This window comes from Marmota flaviventris, chromosome X (assembly GCF_047511675.1).
Source record: "Marmota flaviventris isolate mMarFla1 chromosome X, mMarFla1.hap1, whole genome shotgun sequence".
NCBI classification, from domain to species: Eukaryota; Metazoa; Chordata; class Mammalia; order Rodentia; family Sciuridae; genus Marmota; species Marmota flaviventris.
In genome coordinates this window covers 29,327,259-29,346,730 of record NC_092518.1, presented here as the reverse complement: position 1 = coordinate 29,346,730, position 19,472 = coordinate 29,327,259, and the positions used below count along the sequence as shown (strand labels likewise).

General features: G+C 33.2%; 1 protein-coding gene across 1 annotated transcript in view; it reads right to left on the bottom strand.

The window, feature by feature from the left end:
• Positions 1-19,472, bottom strand: part of Cfap47 (cilia and flagella associated protein 47) — a 410,015-nt gene that overhangs the window by 364,505 nt on the left and 26,038 nt on the right. The window contains exons 9-13 of the mRNA XM_071606058.1: positions 13,698-13,887; positions 12,768-12,981; positions 10,232-10,384; positions 7,901-8,087; positions 7,697-7,793 (exon numbers count right to left, since the gene is read on the bottom strand). Of these exons, the coding sequence (XP_071462159.1) occupies positions 7,697-7,793; positions 7,901-8,087; positions 10,232-10,384; positions 12,768-12,981; positions 13,698-13,887 (841 nt within the window). The remainder of the gene's footprint in view (positions 1-7,696; positions 7,794-7,900; positions 8,088-10,231; positions 10,385-12,767; positions 12,982-13,697; positions 13,888-19,472) is intronic.

The window sequence follows — 19,472 nt, the reverse complement described above, 5'->3', positions numbered from 1 at the left end:
TGATAAAAGTGGCTCTGATATGTACTAAGGCAAGAAAAGACATGCACTCTCTCATCTCCACTAAATGCTGTGGAGTTCCTGGGGTAGAATCCTGTCAATTGTCCTTTCACTGCACTAAGGTTAATGGGTACAGTTCCCTTTCTCCCTGTGGACCAGGCACTTAAGGAGACTAGATTGAAGGCCTGTTGAACAGCTCTAAGAGAAGCACTGTTGATATTCCTTAATTCATCACTAGGCACTGAAGAGTCTGTAAGATGGAGCAAATCTGCTCTATCCTAAATTAGAGAGAAAACAAAATATAGTGAAAAGAGACTACCTCTCCCTCCCTATTGGCACAGTGGCCATTAAAATTGTGGCATATAATCCCTGTTGACTATCTCTACATCTCACTAAAGTAAGCAAATAATTGCCATTACTCCTTTTCCCATCTACAAGGGGAAGGAGGGATACAAAGAGTTAGGGTTTAGAGAAGGAGACATTTTAAATCCATGCATGAAGTTATGGCCATATCCTGATGGTATAGTTTGCAACAATGGACTTCATATGGTCCTCTGGGTAGTAAACAAACAGGGAAAAACAAATTAGCACTGCAAAAACCTTGGAAACCTATTTGACATGTGTAACACAGCACACAAATGTGGGCTATAATATGTATAAATGACATTGAATGAACTGAATGTGTGTTAAAATAGAGGATTTAATCTATCTAGGGTAAAAACTAGGCTTGGAAAATCTCAAAAACTACAAAGACTGAGATGATACAGATATTGAAATTTTTTGACAAGCATTTTAAAGAAACTATTGTTAAAATATAGAATATGCAATTGTGAACACTCATGAAACAAGTGAAAAAAGCATTTCAACAAATATACAAAGAAATAAGAGTATACAAAGAAATAAGTAGAAATTCTAACGTGAAAATATCCAAACAGGGCAACAGAACACTAAGGGGTAGAGGCAATAACAAAATGAGATGGTAGAATCAAAAGTTGTTAAACTTGGAAAAAAAAATTGATAGGCTTTATCCAATTTAAAAAAACAAAAAGGAAAAAATTGAAAAAAGGTGGGGGGTCACAGGGAAATGTGGAATAAAAGTAAAAGGTATAAAATCCATGTCATTGAAATTCCAGAATAAGAAGATAAAGAGCAGAAGGCAGGGGCTGGAAAATATTTGAAGAAATTATGTCTAAAAATGCCCAAATTCAGCAAAAGATATAAACCCACAGATTCAAGGAGATCAACGAAATGAAAACATGATATCTCCCCCACCAAAAAAAATCTGTCTATATTTTTTAAAATTTTGAGATCTAACGACAATCCTGAATTTTTTTCTTGTAGTGCTGCGGATTGAACCCAGGGCCCTCCACATGCTAATAAAGCACTATACCATTGAGCTATATTCTCAATCCTTGCAACTAAAGAACTAAAGAAAATTTTAAGAAAGTGAAGACAAAGAAGAAAACCTCAAATGGCTTTCTAAAACCCTGACATATTAATATTTACATCATGTGTAAGATCCAAATACACCAATTAAAAACACACTTTCAAAATGGATAAAAAGCTGGAATTCCCTGGAATCTCACCTCAATTATAGTAAGATAGGAGGGTCAAAAGTACAATGAAGGGAAAATGTAGACAATGCAAGCACTAAAAAATAGAAAGCATGGTAGCTATATGAATATCAGATAAACAACATTTCAGAACAAAGAAAATTACTAGGGACTAAGAGGGACATTACATAATGATAAAAGAGGCCAGGAATACCTTGCAATCCTAAGTGTGTATGCACTAAAAAACAGTTTCAAAATACATGCATAAAGAAAAAACAAAAAAATCCTGACAGAACTAAAAAGAAAAATCCACCATTATAGTTTGAGACTGCAATCACCATTGTTGGTAATTGATAGACTTAATACACAGAACAGCAGTAAGGATTTAGAATAATGGCACAATATCATTTACTAATTGGGATTTGATTGACATTTGAAGAATATTCCATTCAATAATAGCAAGAATGCACTTCATTTCAAGATGCATGGAACCTTCAACAAAAGTGCCTGTATCTTTGACCAAGCTTAAGAAATCTTCACAAATTTAAAAGAATTGAATTATACATATGTATACTCTGACCACAATGAAATCAAATTAGAAATCTCTTAATAGAAAACAGAAAAATCTTAGAATATAAATAGCATACTTCTAAATAATTACCCATGGATCAAAGAGAGTTTTAAGGAAAAATAGACAATACATTGATTGAACTGAATGAGATTTAAGATGTAGCAAAATATATGAGATGCAGCTACAGGACTGCTTAGTGAAAACTTGGTCATGTTAAAAGATTCTGTTAGTAAAAACAAAGGGTCTAAATCAATAATTTAAGTTTCTTCTAGGTACTAGAAAAAATAGAGCAACATAAATCTAAGCAAATGGAAGACAATCATAAGTACTAGAAAAAATTGATGAATGAAAAACTACAGAGAAAAGTAATGAAATCTAATGCTAGTTCTTTGGAATAAACAATAAAATTGATAAACCTCTGCTGAGACTGAAAAAGAAAAATAATAAAGACACAAATTTCCCACATCAAAAAGAGAAAGGTTATATCACTACAGACTCTGCTGACACATACTGAAAGGAAAATTGAGAATGTTACAAATAACTCTGTGCACATAAATGTGACAACTTAGAAGTAAAAAAAATTCCACAAAACTCACAAACTACCAAAACTCTCAGAATGTTGCACAGAATATCTGAACAGTACTACAACTATTAAATATATTGAATTTGCAATTAAATATCTTCTGAAAATGAAATCTCCTTCTTCAGAGAAATTACCTAACATTTAAAGAAGAATAGCAATTCAACAGAATGTAGAAGGATTATTGAACAATCTTTTAGACTATAGCAGAGGAAGGAACACTTTCCAACTCTTCTAACTCATTTTATGAGGATGAAATTATTTTTATGTTGAAGCAAAGCACAGTTAAAACAGAACAAATGAAAAAACTGGATTGATAATATTTTAGGAAAACAGATGAAAAAATTCTGTATTTTGATTTAACAATATTATTGAGTAGAGAAAGATGAAGAAAACGTTGATTGACTTTAGAGAAAAAATATAGATTGTAAATTAGAAATGAAAAATCAAAACAAAATATATGGCCAGAGAAACCTAATTTCAAATTCTTTCTTTTCCACTAAATATTTGGACATTTTGACTAAGGTATTCATTTGGCTTGATTTTATTAATCTCTAAAGTGGATAGAAACCTAGTTAATTTGTAAGTTTCTCATGTTATTTAAAAAACTAAATGAGATCATGTTTATAAATTGCTCGATACCATGCCTGGCTTTAAACTGCATCAATAAATGCCAGCATAAAAATCAAAATGATTAGACACATGCAGATGAAGAAAACAATACTTTATATAACTTTCAATGTAATCCAGACTACTGTAATTTTTTTTTTACTAATTGATTTGAATAATTTCCAAATTATCTATTGTGTTTCTTATTATTTTAATTTTGAAAAAAATAGTATGATTATAGGTCCATTTTATCTGAAACTACAATCTGCTTTGATGGTGCCAGTCCCTGCTCTGTACAGAGGCTCACAAAGCATCTTTAGAGTGTAAAAATAAGAGTGACTCTCCTACCAGGTTCATAGACCACTTCCTCCAATTGACACAAAATTTCCATCTGCATAGTTGCTAACTTTGTAAATTCAAAGTCTCTGTCATAGAGGATCATTAATAAACTGCCTAGGACACTAGATGAAGAACAGACAGAAACTGGTGGAGAAGTCATAGAAGAGACAATACTCATTGTCTCCTAACTTTCTTTTGTATTTGTATAGATCTGCTTATCTGTTCAGTTAGCGACTTGACTAATTTGGGAAGCACAGAATATTTATCACTCAATAGTAAAAAGTAAATTCTTGAAACTATAAAACTCAGTACCTATATACCTGGCACAAAACAGGTGTACAGTAAGTGTTTGTCCTGTACTGAACTACATAAACAATTAAGCATTGAGCTAATAAGACTCTGATGCCAAAGTGCCCTATTGTCACCGTGTGGCAGGGAGGTTCAACTCCAGTGCTCTTAGGATGTTGGATTCTATTATCTCAACAAATGGTGGGACAATACAACTCTCTTTATCAGCCCATGCCAATTCCTTTCCCCAGACATTGCTTTGGGCATTTCCTATAGGCCATACTGACCTGAGACTTGGCCAATGACTGGTGATAAAAAGTCACCAAAATCCAGATATATAATCACTTCCTTTGCTTTGCCTCTGACCTTGTACCTTCTTAAAAATCACATATCCAGACAATTTCAGAGTTGGTATGTGATGTATTGTGTTCTAGATTACCCCCAAAAGGAGAATCAGTCTATCCATGATAATTAATCATCATTTGCCCATGTCTCTTCCATGGCCCCTAACTATTAGAATGAAATGGGAACACTCTCTTCAGACCGGTTTAGCCACTATATCTTTAACTACAATATTTCTTTAACAGGCTTGGTAGAAACGAATCTAGGAAGGGACCTTGTACAACATTTCTGCAAGTTTAAGAAGGAGCTGTCAGCAGGGTGTGGTGGGACAGACCTATAATCCCAACAGCTAGGGAAGCTGAGGCAGGAAGATCACAAGTTTGAGGCCAGTCTCAGCAATTTGGCAAGATTCTGTCTCGAAAATACAAAAAAGAATGGAGATGTAGCTTAGTGATAAAGTACCCCTGGGTTCAAACAAACTAAAGAGTTTTCCTAACTCACTGTCAACCCAGATGCCTAAAGTCTTCATTTCACACAGGTATTGTCACCGATCAAATATACATCTTAGTGACCCTGACTAAACTGGTGTAAAATAGACTGTACACAAAAACACCTTATTTTTATCTATCTACTTCTCCTGCTTTGTTTCCTCATCATTGTATACCAAAGTCATATTACATGAAGATAAACTTATTACTCCCCTCCTATCTCAAGCAAATATAATCTCTCTGAGAGCAGGACTCAGTATTACTATTTTCTTTAGGGCTGTATCCCCAAAACCCAGACTGTCCCTAATACATGGTAGTCATTCAATTAAGACTCATGAAAGGACTGGATAAAGTTCGACATTAACCATTTTCTAATGTAATGTGCTCATTTAATGGATGAAGAGTTTGCATAAAAACTTCTTAAACTACATGTGAGATAATGGGGGCAAAGTGTGTTTCATATTATTGCACTCATGATCACAGTATGAGGTATGTAATATTATTATCATCCATCTCACTAATGAAGAAACTGAGATTTACAGAGATAGAGCCTAATGTCATAGAACTAGTAAGTTCTAGAACCAAACTTATGATGGCCTCATTACAGAGTCTTCCTACTCTGTTGCACAGTGTGTTCCTGAAAGACACACTGAGAAAGAACTGAGCTAATAACCTAAATGTCAATCATCTATATTACATACAAACATCTAAAGTACACATAAACACAGCATTTTAAAATTTTAACAGTTTAGATATTATTGTCACCTAAGCATGTATAAAATAGAAACAAAAATCAATACATTAAAGTAAAATTTAACTTTAAAATGCTCAATTTTTACTGACATGACTAGAAAATTCTTATTTTTCAAAAGCCATTCAATGGATGATTGAGAAGCACAGTAAATCTCCTCCAAAAGCAACAATAAATCTTGACAAAATTTCTTGAGCTAGGGGTGTGTGGCTCAGTGGAACAGTTCTTGCCTGGCATTTGTGAGGTCCTGGGTTCAACATCCACAGCACCACAAAGGAAGGAAAATTTTTTTTTTCAAAGACAACCATCTAAAAACTGAAAATTGGCCAAAAGGACAGAACAAATTGAGAAACATTAGTTTAAGAATATCTCTAAAACCTCATTGTTAGCAGTCAAAGTCTGTAGAATTTTAGTCTAGGACTGCTCCTGTTGTCCACACCCAGCTTTGTGGTGCAGAAGTGTTATCAGAACAATGGAAGGAAATTAACTATATTTGGAACAGAGTTGGAAATTTTCATACGTAGGGATGTTGTCAAAATAATGATTTTCTCACTGGAAAACATTTAAGAAAGGCCAACATTGTGACCTGAAATCTCAATAAAGAGAGCAATAGAAAAGTGAGAGGGACTGAAGATCAAGCTCTCGGCACAAGAAAGACAAAGTAGGCCATTATAAGACCCTATTTGTGCCCAGTACAGGTAAAGCATTCTTGGAAAAAAAATGTAAATCTGAAGAACTTACTAATTTCAATACTGCTAATAAAGCTATAATATCCAAGACAATGTAGAACTGTCACAAAGATATGCATATATATTAGTGGAATGGAATGAGAATTTAGAAATAAATTCTGACATATATGGTTGATCAATTTAGACAAAAGTGCCAGGAAGTTCAATGAGGAATAATATCTTAGCAAATGGTGCTGAGACAATTGCATATCACATAAAAATAAAAATGTAGACCTTTAACTCATACCACAAACATACAAGTTAATTCAAAGTGGATTGTAGACCTAATTATAGTATCCAAACTTATAAAAAATTTTAGGAGAAAATATTAGTGACCTTGACTTAGGCAAAGATTTCTTGGGCATGACAAGAAAATCATAATCCATAAAAGGAAAAGTTGGATAAGTTCAATTTCATCTACATTTAAAACTTTTTTGCTTTAAATAACATGAAAAAATGAAAGAAAATCACCCATGAACTTAGAAAAATGTTTGGAAATTATATATCTGATAACTGTCTTGTATCGAGAATATCCAAATAATTCTTATAATTCTATAAGAAGAAAGCAAATATTCAAATTAAAAACTGGGCAAGGGATTTGAAATATTCCAAAGAAGATGTATGATATAAATAGACATTTCTCTAAGTACAAGAAAACATATTCATAAGCCTAGTCATTAGAGAAATGCTAATCAAATCCATAATGAGGTAACACTTCACACCCACTAAAATGGCTATAATCAAACAGAAAATAACAAATGGTGGTAAGAATGTGGAGAAATTTTAACCCTCATACATTGCTAGTGGAATTGTCATTTGATATAGTCACTTTGAAAAACATTTAGAAGTCTCTCAATAGTTTATATATAAAATTTCCATACAGCCCAGCAATTCCATCCTGGGAATCTAACCCAAAGCATTGAAAATATATGTTCACTTGAAGAATTTTATGTGAATACTACAGCATCAATATTCATAATAGCCTCAAACTAGAAATAGATCAATGTCCACCAACTGATAAATGAATAAACAAAATGTGATATAGTCATAAAATGGGATGCTATTTAGATATAAAAAGGAACAAAATATTGATAAGTATTACCATGTGAATTAGCATCAAAAATATTTTGCTAAGTGAAAGAAGCAACATTGGAAATTACATATTATATAACTCCATTTACAGGAACTGTTCCAAACAAGGGAAACCTATAGAAATAGATAGAAGGTTAATGGCTTCCTGGAGTTGGGGGTAGAAATAAGGAATGACTACATTGAGGCATGAAGGTGATGGCAGCATTCTAAAATTGAATTATGATGGTGATAATGTAACTATAAATTGCCAAAAGTTATTGGTTTGTATACATTGATGAATTTTATGGAATACAAATTATAATTTGTTAAATATTTTTTAACCAAACAAGGAATGTAGTAGATTTCTATATATCCTTACCAACAATTACTTGATGAATTTGCTTTGGTGTCAATATTAAGCTGCAATCATATTTTTCATGGAGTGTGGATGGGTATGCCTTAAGTCCTTTGGGAACCTGAGGAAAAAAAAACACATTTTCCCAAAATTAAACATTCAATATTAGCAAAAGCCACTATAATTCTCATGGCATAACAAAATGTAAATGTAAAATATTGCACATGCCTTTCTTTCCAGGGATTCCATTTCCTTGGATGCTATTTTCTTGGTACTTAACAATTGATTAGCTTTGATCAAACACTCAGCTGAAGATTGGGACTCTTCTATTTCCACTTCTGAGAGTGAGGGTGACTTTAGACCTGATGCTGGCTCTATGCCTATGTCTGTATAGTCATATGAATATATGCATTTCCTATCAAAATAATAATAAGTAATTGAGGCCAAGTCTTTTATAAAATACTTGTATATATTCAAATATTTCCTAGTATATGCAATTACTGTCCCACTAATATCTACTTAATCATATTGGTGCACTAGTTTGCAGAAAATTTTCTTTGCTGAAGGCACTCCTCTTTCTCAAACACCTCACAAAGAAAGTTTATATGCTCCACCCTCACCCTACTGCCACTCAGGGACAGTTCATAATCAAAGCCTGGTATGGAACACAAAAGACAAGCCCCCCTCTGGCTCAATGCAGAAACATCTACGTGGTATAATATATGCTCAAGAGACTCTAGGCAGGAGGCTGTTTAAACTTTATTTGAAACATGGCCTATATCATTTCCCTTCCCTTCCCTTCCCTATTCTGCTTCTTTCATCCTGTAAAGTTTTTTCCTGACAGCATACTCTCCATAAATCACATACACTAAAATCCCTGTCTTAGGATTTGCTTCTAGAGAAACTTAGATGAGATATCCCCAAATCAAAAAGTAACAATATGGTTTAATATTTTGCTTTTACTCTATATTAATTGTTTAAATCATTAAAAATGGAAAGGAAACTAAGGAATGAAGAAAAATTCAGATATTCACATGCAGGAGACTGAACTTTGACCCTATCTTTTATGCTACACAAAATCAACATAAAATGAATCAAAATCCTACATGTAAGACCTGAAACTATGAAACTACTAGAAGAAAACAAAGAGGAAACACTTCAAGACACTGGCATAGGCAACAATTTTTTTGACAAGATTCCCAAAACAACAGCAACAAAAATGAAGAGAGACAAATGGGATTATATCAAACCAAGAAGCTCCTGCATAGCAAGGAAACAATCAAGAGAGTGAACCGGCAAGCTACAAAATGGGGAAAAAAATTGCAAACTACTCATCTGACAAAGGATTCATATCCAAAATACATAAAGAATTAAAAATAAAATTAATAACAACCACGAAAACTAATCCAACTTAAACTGGGCAAAAACTTCTCGAAGGAACAAATTCAAATGGCTAAAATTTTTTTAAAATGTTCAACATCATTGCTTATCAGGAAAATGCAAATCAAAACTATGATAAGATAACATATCACCTCAATGAGAATTGCTATTATTAAAAATAGCAATATGAGGCTGGGGTTGTGACTCAAGTGGTAGAGTGTTCACCTAGCACATGTGAGGCACTGGGTTCGATCCTCAACACCACATAAAAATAAAATAAAGCTATTGTATCCACCTAAAACTAAAAAATAAATATTTTTTAAAAATGTTGGAAAGATGTGGAGAAAAAGGAATTAAATATACTGTTGGTGAGAATATAAATTAGTATAGCCATGACTAAGAACGTTATGTAGGTTCCTCATAAAAATAAAAATAAATCTACCATATGATCCAATTACCCACTCCTAGGTTTATATCCAAAGGAAATAAAATCAACCTAATGAAGAGATGGCTTTCATACTTGTTGTTTATCATGGCATTATTGATAATAGTTAAGTTACAGAATCAGCCTAGGTGACCATCAACAGATGAATGGAGAGAGAGAATGTGGTATATAAACACACAGTGGAATATTATTTGGCCATCATGTTGTACCTCATATGTTGATGCTAAAAAGTATCTATATGAATGTAGAATAGTAATTACTAGAGACTGAGAAGAGTTGGGGAGGTTGGATGACAGATACCAAAACATAGTTGGGTAGATAGACACAATATGTTTTAGTGTTCTACAGCACAGTGGAGTGACTATAGTTCACAATAACCTATTGTATATTTTAGTAAGAATTAGAAGAGAGGAACTTGAAGACTCTAAACACAAAGTAATGATAAGGAGATGGAAATGCTAATTACCCTGATATGATCATTACACATTATATACATGTACTGAAACATCCCATTGTATTTCATAAATATGTATGATTATTATGTTAATTAAAAATAAGGAGATGGAGATACTAACTATTCTGATTTGATCATTACAGGTATCAAATTAACAAATTGTACTTTATAAGTTTGTACAATTAAAATAATAATACTTAATTTTAAAAAGGAAAAGAAAAAATTCTGGCTCTTTAGTTACTATGATTTGCTGCATATGGTTTGAGGAATTGAACTTTACCTCTCTTCTTCTTTCTGTAGGCGTACACTTCTTAAATATTTAATATAATTGTCATAGTAATTTTTATGTGCTTTCTTTTCGAGTTTTTCAAAGTCAGTATATGCAAAATCAGGATCCACATAAGTATGTCTTGGAATCTTTGTGAAAATTGTCCTACAATATGAGCAACTCTGTTAAAATTCATATGTATGCATTTGCTCAATCAGTACTTATGGAGTGCCTACTAACCAATTTCTATGTCAGGTGTTAAACACAGACTGGAGAATAGGACAGACTCTAGTCATTTTTCTCATATCCTAACCTGAATTAAGACACTATTACATGTAGAACTTCTAGGATACCTATTTTTTTTTCCTTAAGCTAGTAAGAAAAAAATTCCTCTTAAGGGTATTGCAATGTAAGTGTATGTACTTTAAACCCATCTTTCAGGAGCTGGACAAGTAGGAAATTTAAACAATTCTAGATTATAGATCAATCTTTAAGAAACTAGATCTGAATCTGATTAACGTTTCCTAAGTTTCTTGCCCTTAGATCAGCCTTATATTCACTCAACTTGCCTCATGCTCTTCCATTTTACCCACCATGTATTTTCAATAAAAACATAAAATGCATTATTTACACCTTCAGGCATTGGTCTACCTCAATCCTCAGTAAGTTTTATCAATCAAGAGTCTCACCCTCAATAATGAACTCATCAGTATGAACCTATTAGTATCACGGTCAAGTGAATATTAATAAAAATTAATGTTTTCTTCATTTTCCATAATTCCTCAATGTTGAAAACTAAAAGTCATCTTCCTATAAACAGAGTAATACAGTAAGAGGAAAAGTACTTAGTCATTCAAAGATAGTTGTTGATATTTAAATTTCCCTTTAGACTAAGACTCTTTTTGCCATTTTTAGAACCTAGAAATAATTCCTATATCTAAAGTCCTGAGGTCTCTAAGGAGAAAGGGAGGAACATGGAAAGCAGTAGTGAAGTAAATCCCTGAGGAGCGGATGACTAATAACAAATCTAAATTCTCATTAGAACTTTAAAGAATATACATCTAGAAGTATCTTTGCAGCTTGGAGTAGGTGATTTTTTTTTAAAATGCAATAAATGGGAATGAAAATGTAAATAAAAATTTCATTTATTTATTTAAAAAATTACTGAGTGCCAACTATGTGCCTGATGGAGGTCTAAGCACAGGGCATACTGCTGTAAAGAAAAATTAGACAAAAATTCTTACTTTATTTTCTTCTCAAAATTTGAAAAGGTAAAATTCATTAAATATAATAGCAATTACAATGAACAAAAAGCACACTATAATAAATTTCTTTCTTTACTTAAAGTTACTAATTACTAGCCAGAAAATATACTACTAAATGTCTTTTCTATTAATGTGAAAATAGTTCATTAAACCCCTTTGAGAAAAATAAATATGGCTATGGAAAAAAATATGAACTGCTAATCTTTATTTTTTTTTAAATTCTGGCAATTTTAGATGATCTAATTAATACACACTGATATTATATTAAAGCATTATATCTCTGTATACACATATTTATTTAAGCTTTAGAAAGAGTTGAAGCTACCACTGAAAGGTAGGAGGAGTTGCAATGTGTCAGAAGGAAAGATACAACTTTCTATTTATAATATATAATTATTTTAAATGAAGTCTGAGTAATCTTTACATTTCTCTGTTTTATAACACTTGTCAAATGTGAATAGAATTTTCTAAATAAAACTATTAAGACAGTCTATAGGAAAAACCCAGACTTTTCCAACTGTAGAAGGCTTCAAAAATATGCCCTAAAATCAAATGGGATTATAAGAAAATGCCTGCAAAATTAGGTGAGCTTAATGACTCCTAAGATAAAGAGACAAGTGGATAAACTCCAGGGCCATTACCAAGTTTATATATTCTATTCATAGCAAACAAACAGGCCCAAAAGAAAACTAGTTCTGAAAGTTTCAAGTTTTGAAAACATTTCTGGGCTCAGGACCAGAAAAAGATGTCAAGAAGCCTTGGTCACGTCTAATTGACCATTGGTAAAATAGCAATTTCTTTGAGGTTTGGATAAATTTAAATTGAAGTCTAACACTCCTTATTAACCTTATTGGGAAAGTTAAGTTTGGGTAAGGTTATTGGAAATGTGTCTTTGAGTGTGTAAACAAAGATGAAGATAATCGTTTTTAATCACAATTTTAATTTTTTTACTTAGATAAATTCAAAGTTTTAACTATATTTAATAAACATGACTATTCTGAAGATTTCTTACATTTCCAAAAGTGATCATTTCTATTGTTCTTCTAGAGTTGTCAATGATATATTTTAAGAATTATTTTGTATACCATTCGCTTTGTGGCAAATAAATAGAAGTGATAAGAGGTTGGATAAAGCAAATACAGTGGCATGCAAAAACCATCTCATAAGATATTACTATTATTATTGCCATCATTAGTTTCTTATATCAGGTTCTGATCAGACCTCTGCATATCATCTTAAATATTATGTCTTTCAAAATTTCAGTTTTTAATATTACATGTTACCTGAAATATTTACGGTTGTCTTCAGACCTGATACTTGCAGCTCGGTCATTAGGAAAGGCTATTAGTGCATCCTTCATTGACTCCTCATTTGTTCGATGATCATGAATGTGTGTCCTGGCTGATTGAAGCATTGCTACAGGTGCCTGGACCTTATAATTTTCCAAATCACTGACCACCAAATGTCCGATGGGATTAGTGATCAAAGGGGATATACCTTTTATAGAATTGAATATTAAGTTTATATATTGTACTTTGAATTTTAGTTTAAAAAATGCTATGTAATAGTTAATATACTAGAGAATTGGTTTTAACTTAAATATTAAAGCCTCAAAAACCACAGAAATAACATATATGCTATCCCACACAAAACAATTTATCAAAATAATACTTAAATAATGCATAAAAATAAAATATGATAACTTAAAGGATTTACATTGATCCATATGAAAGTGCAATTTTTGTAGGTCAAAGACAGCTATGTATCAGTGACTTTACATGTTTTAGTACATAAAAGATTATAAAGGAATGGATAAAACAGCAGCAAGAAAAATCTATGAAATGGTCAAATCTAGTTTATATTATAAGCTCAAGTAAACAAAGTAGAAAAAATAAAATGTAAAAAAAACAGAAACATTAAAATATTTAGAAGTTATATAGGTTACTAAACCATGTGATACTCAGAATAGGAACACAACCTCTGCTGGGAATAAAGTAGAAATGCAAATATTTGGGCCCCAACACAGACCTATTTAATAATCAGTGCTGGGATGGAGGTCAGTGACATGTATTTGAACAGATCTACTAAAGGATTTTGATACATTCTAAACGAACCACTGAAGTAGGTCATATTTGATATAGAGCTAAGCAATTAGTATATTAATATTACATTAACAACTAAATCAAAAGTAGGTGAAAATCATAATAGCATACCAGGATTAATTTTCATCACAACTTTCTTAGTGAAAGGTTTGCAGATGCTATTGAATTCTAAATATATGTGATAAAACGGTTTCATTGATGAAGACTGCAAATTTTCATCTACCACTGGGCCAATAATATCTATCACCTGCTTCACTTTAAAGTTTCCAATTTGATGTGGAATAAATGAGCACATCACATTCTAAAAGCAATAAATAAATAAAATAAAATAAAAAGAAGAGGAAAAGTAATCAATATACTATTGTTCAGAAAAAAATAAAAGCAAACCAGGAAAACCAATTCACTTTAGTTTCAAGGAATGCTAGTTCATCATGATAACATAAAGCACTTTAGCAACATTCAGCATTGACAAATATTTAAGATACTCATTATTGGAAATTTATCTAGGAAAAATTAAGAACATAATACCAAAGTGCTTCAAGAATGGCAAATTAAGGCAGGGCATGGTGGCACATGACTGTAATCCCAGCAGCTCAGAAGCCTGAGACAAGAGGACCACAAGTTCAAGCCAGCCTCAGAAACTTAGTGAGGCTCTAAAGCAACTTACAGAGATGCGGTCTAAAAATAAAAAATAAAATAAAATAAAAAGGGCTGGGGATGTAGCTCAGTAGTTTGAGCATACCTGGGTTCAATCCACAGTGCAAAACAACAACAACAACAAAAAACACTAAGAACCTCCAAAATTCCGCTTCTCCACAGAAAATACTGGCAAAAATTTTGCCAAAATCTATTTTTGAGATATACAGAAATTATCTAAAGGGATACAAAACTCCAGGGAGTACTTTTTTTAAAAGTTGCTGAATCTATAAGAGAATAGAAGTCTTTGTGGCATTTTTACTTTTTATAATTGCATTCTCCTAAACACAGTTTTGTGGTCTTCTTGAAAAACAGCATTGCAACTAAGGTAGCTGTGAAAATCATTAGCCTAGCAAATTGGAAGGGAGAAGAATGGGTTTGGAGATTTCTAGAAGTTCCATCTCTAGAACCTGTATCAATTTGTTCTGTCTGGCTGCTGGCTAAAAAGCCTATGAGGTCACATCTTCATTTGATGTGAATCAGAACTCATTCCCCATGAAGAACCCTTTCCCCAGGATTTCTTCAGAAAAGCACATACATGTATATAAAAATGATATATATAAATAACAATTTTTAAATATCACAGCAACTTGAGGTGACATCATGTAAATTTAAAAAAGAATCTAATAATGGAAAAAGAAAGGATTAAGCATATAAATTTAAAAAACACTTGAGAATAAGGTATTCATATTGTATTTGGAAATCTCTGTCATATTTCTGGGTATCTGGATTGCCACACACATGTGCAGACTGTGTACATGCCTGGGGAAACTTGAGATAGCTCTAATCTCTCACCTCTGGTTGACTCTGAGACTCCTTATAGGGAGGAATTGAAAGTTAAAACGAGTTGGAAACTACCTGCTAAAATTTTGAAGACATGCCTCAACAGACTTACAAAGAGGTTTCTGACATAGGCTGAGACTTGTAAATTCAAGCAATTTGAGCAAAGCTCTGTCCAATCATTAGATGAAGACTTAATTAACTGAGTAGAGACATGATTGGCAGCAAACAATAAAGAAATTAATACAAAATTAGTCTAAAAAGTCATTAAATAAACAAAACAACAACAAAATCAGCAGTAACAGTAAACCTTGGAGTAATTTAATTTTCATAGTTGTCAAATGATATTACTTAAAATGCCCAGTTTTCAAAAGAAAAATATGACACAACAAAAGAAACAAGAAATTATGACCAATACAGTATTAGATAATGTCCCTAAGGAAATTCAAATGTAGGACCTATTAGACTAAGATGATAAATCATCTATTATAAATATGCTGTAAGAATTAATGGAAAACAGGTCTAAAGATTTAAAATAAAATTGAGAACAATATCTAATGAAATAGATAATTTCAGTGAAATATAAAATATATTTTTAAAAAGAACAAATAAATATTCTAGTGAGCACAGAAACTAAAATTTTAAAATTCACTAAAAAAGCTCAATGAGAGATTTGAACTAGCACCAGAAATAATCAATAAACTTGAAAACATGAAATTATCTAGACTGAAAAAGAGAGAGAAAGATGAAGAAAAAAAGAGGCATCTCAGACTTTTGGGACACCATCAAGTATAGTGCTATATGAATAATAGAAGTCTTCATAGGAGAAGAGAGAAAAGAGCAGGAAGAGAATTTGAAGAAATAATAACTGGAAAGTTCAGACACTTAGATGAAAAATATTAATCTGTATAACAAAGAAGCTCAACAAAACCCAAGTAGAATAAGTCAAAGATATCAACACCTAGACGCATTAGAGTCAAATTGTCAATGACCAATGACAAAAAGAATGTTGTAAACATCAAGAAACAGTGACTTATCTCATACAAAGGATTCAAAAGCATAAATAGCTAATTTTGAAATGGAAATATTGGAGGCAAGATGGCATTGGTGATGATACATTCAAATACCAAATGAAAAAGACAAGTCAACACAAAATTCTGTAACTAGTAAAACTCTCAGTCAAACCGGGCGTGGTCATGCATCCCTGTAATCCCAGTGGCTCAGGAGGCTGAGTCAGGAAGATACTGAGTTCAAAACCAGTCTCAGCAAAAAGTGAGGCTGTATGCAACTCAGTGAGACCCTGTCTGTAAATAAAATACAAAATAGGGCTGGGGTTGTGGCTCAGTGGTCGAGTGCCCCTGAGTTCAATCCCCAGTAACACCCCCCCCCCCACACACACACCAAAATCTCAGTCAAACTGTATGAGTTACGACATCTCCAATACATGTGGAGAGAATGTGTCACTAGAAAATTTGCATTAGAACAGTACTAAAGGGACTCATTCAGGATGAAATAAAAGACACTTGACAATTATGTAAATTTAGACAAAGCAATTAGGAGCATGGCTAAAGGTAACTATATACATACATTAAAAACATCATAAATGTATTTTTATTTGTAATGCTTTCCTATTCATCTGATTTAAAAAATCAATGCATAAAACAATTATTGAAGAGAAATGACAGGCTTTTAAAAATAATAAATTTGTATGACAGTAATAGCACAAAGGAAGAGGAAACAATTATATTGAAGTAAATTTTCATATATAATTGAAATTAAGCTGATATTGAAATCAGTTTGAGACAAAACTAAATTTCACCAATTTCCTTCTGGGTTCTTGTCTAGAAAAATTGAAAAATAAAATCTACAGGCAATAATGGAAGGCAAGAGTGAACAGAGTAGGATTTATTTAAGTAGGGGAAAAAAAAGAACTCCCCACAAGGCAAGAGGGAGACTAATAGCAAGTTTTCCACCTAAATGTACTAGTCTAGGTGCTTATTTAACTTCTGAGTAGAGGCACTGATTAAACTCCTTGCTAAGGAGGTACTGAAAAACTGTTAAGGCTATTGGCTTGGTCTGCAACCCTTCAATTGGCTGTGTCCTTTGAGTTTGAACTTTCCTATAATCTCCATTTGTGTCCACCCCCACTTCCACTCTCCCTCCACTCCAGGACACTCCACTCCAGGAGTTGGCTGGAATGATTGAAAAGTTTCTACAGGTTAACCTCCTGGAATGGTCTTTACAAATGAAAACAAACTTAATTGAGGTCCCTTATGGTGATTGCCTACAAAACCAGTAGTTTCTTTCATTATCCCTGATTTTATTAAGGTATAATTGACAAAAGTTGTATACACTTGAGGTATATAACTTAGCATTGTGATGTGTGTATATGTTGTGAAATAGTTCAACCAAGCCAATTAACATACCCATACATTTTTGTGGTAATGAGATGTAAAGCCAGATCAGGTTGTAAAATGAAAGCGCTTCCCCTCCCTTTCTAAGAGACTTTCTTCAGGAAACCTAATTAACCAGGTTTCTTACTCTAACCTTTTGGAATGTAAAATAACTTTTTAGAGTCTGGATTTCACCCTTTTTGAAATGTAAACACCCCTGTGCCAGGCCCTGAGGCACACAGGAAGGCTAGAAGTTTAACAGATGCCTGTGAAAAGAACAATTTCCCCTCATCTCTTCTGCATTTATAAACAGCTTCCTTCAGTCACTTGTAGATTAGAAATTTTATGACACCAAATAGTGGGGTGTAGCAGGCCTCTGATCAAAAAATGGCATAAACCAGTTAGGTTTAAAATACATCTATAGAACATCCAACCCAACAATAGCAGAATGCATTGCACATAAATCTATGTTAAGCCATGAAATAGGTAATAGTACTGAAATCTACACAGTATGTTTTCCAACCAAAATCCAATGAGATTAGAAATCAAAAGAGAGAACATGAAAAACTCAAATGTTGAAAATTAATATCGTTCTAAACAACAACCAACTGATCAAAGAAGAAATCACAGAGGAAATTTGAGAATACTTTAAGATGAAGGAAAAACTAAAACGTACCAAAATGTATGAAATACAGGAAAAGTGTAACAGTGGTCCACCTCATGCTTTGAATATAACCCTTTCTGCTCTGCCACTGGGACTTATTTTTTAAATGGACATTTTTTTTTCTCTCTTCTGCCTCAGTCTGGCTGGGCACAATCAGGAGCCACTTGTCAAAAGAAACTAACTTTATTTTTAGAACCACACACGCCAAACAAAACAGCCTCTCAGGAAAAACCCTCAGAGCCTCAACTGCCACCACCGGCTTTCCACAAGCCTCTCTCACCCTCAGAAGCTTCTCTCCACCTCCCACAATCCTCCTGCTCTTGAGGCCGATTGGCTGGGTCACATGGGCGGAGCCAAAAAAGTCCCCCAATGAGCAGCTCCGTGGTCTGAAAGGGCAGGGAAACAGCCCAATGAGCATCACCGCAGAGGAGCCAATCAGCTAGATGTTGCTGGGGCCGCTGTGAGCCAATCATCAGCCAGCAGCTGGAAGTTTGCTGGCAGCTGGAAGTTTGCTGGGGCCCCTTCGGCTGTGGCTCTCAACACTCTTCTCCCTACCTCTAGAGAAACAGGATTATCTTTCTTTCCCATCCTAGGCCAAGTTATCTGTCCAGGAACACAGATACTAAGGAACTAAGTAATTCATACTTTGATATGGTGCCAGAAGATCTCAGAAATGACTATCTCACAAATTAAAAAGTGAATTATAACACTCCTCATCACCCACAGGGAACACCTTTGAATCACCTCTTTAAAAGCCCCCTGTTCCTTCTGATGGACAGAACCACAACCTTGGGGACAGGAGTCTCCTTTGCTAGCAAAGTAATAAAACTTCTTTTTCCTTTTTCTCAAAACCATGTTTTCATTATTGGATTGGCATTGGGGACAAGGACCAAGCTGTGAGTAACAGGATGTCACTATCATCTTTAGTGACATCAATAAAAAGGAGAATAAGGGAATATAATCAAATGTATGCCAATAGATAAGATAATCTAGATGACACAGGCAAATTCTAGAAAGATCCAAACTACTTAAATAGACCCAGAAAGGAAGAAAAATAATTGAATAACTCTATAGAAAGAAAAGAGATTGTTAGATTTTTTTTTTTTAGTAATCAAAGAAAATCCAGAACCAATGGATTCAATAGTGGATTACATTTAAAGAAAAATTAGCACCAATCCTTCACAAATCATTTAAAAAATCAAAGATGAGAGAGAATATTCCAGTTTGTTCTGATGCCAGTTTAACTCTGAAGTTGAAACCACAAAAACTATAAATAAATAGCAGAAGGACCAGTAGTCCAGAGAAGAGGGAACAAGGGGAGGGAAGAGGGTAAGAAAATGAGTACAGGGGTCT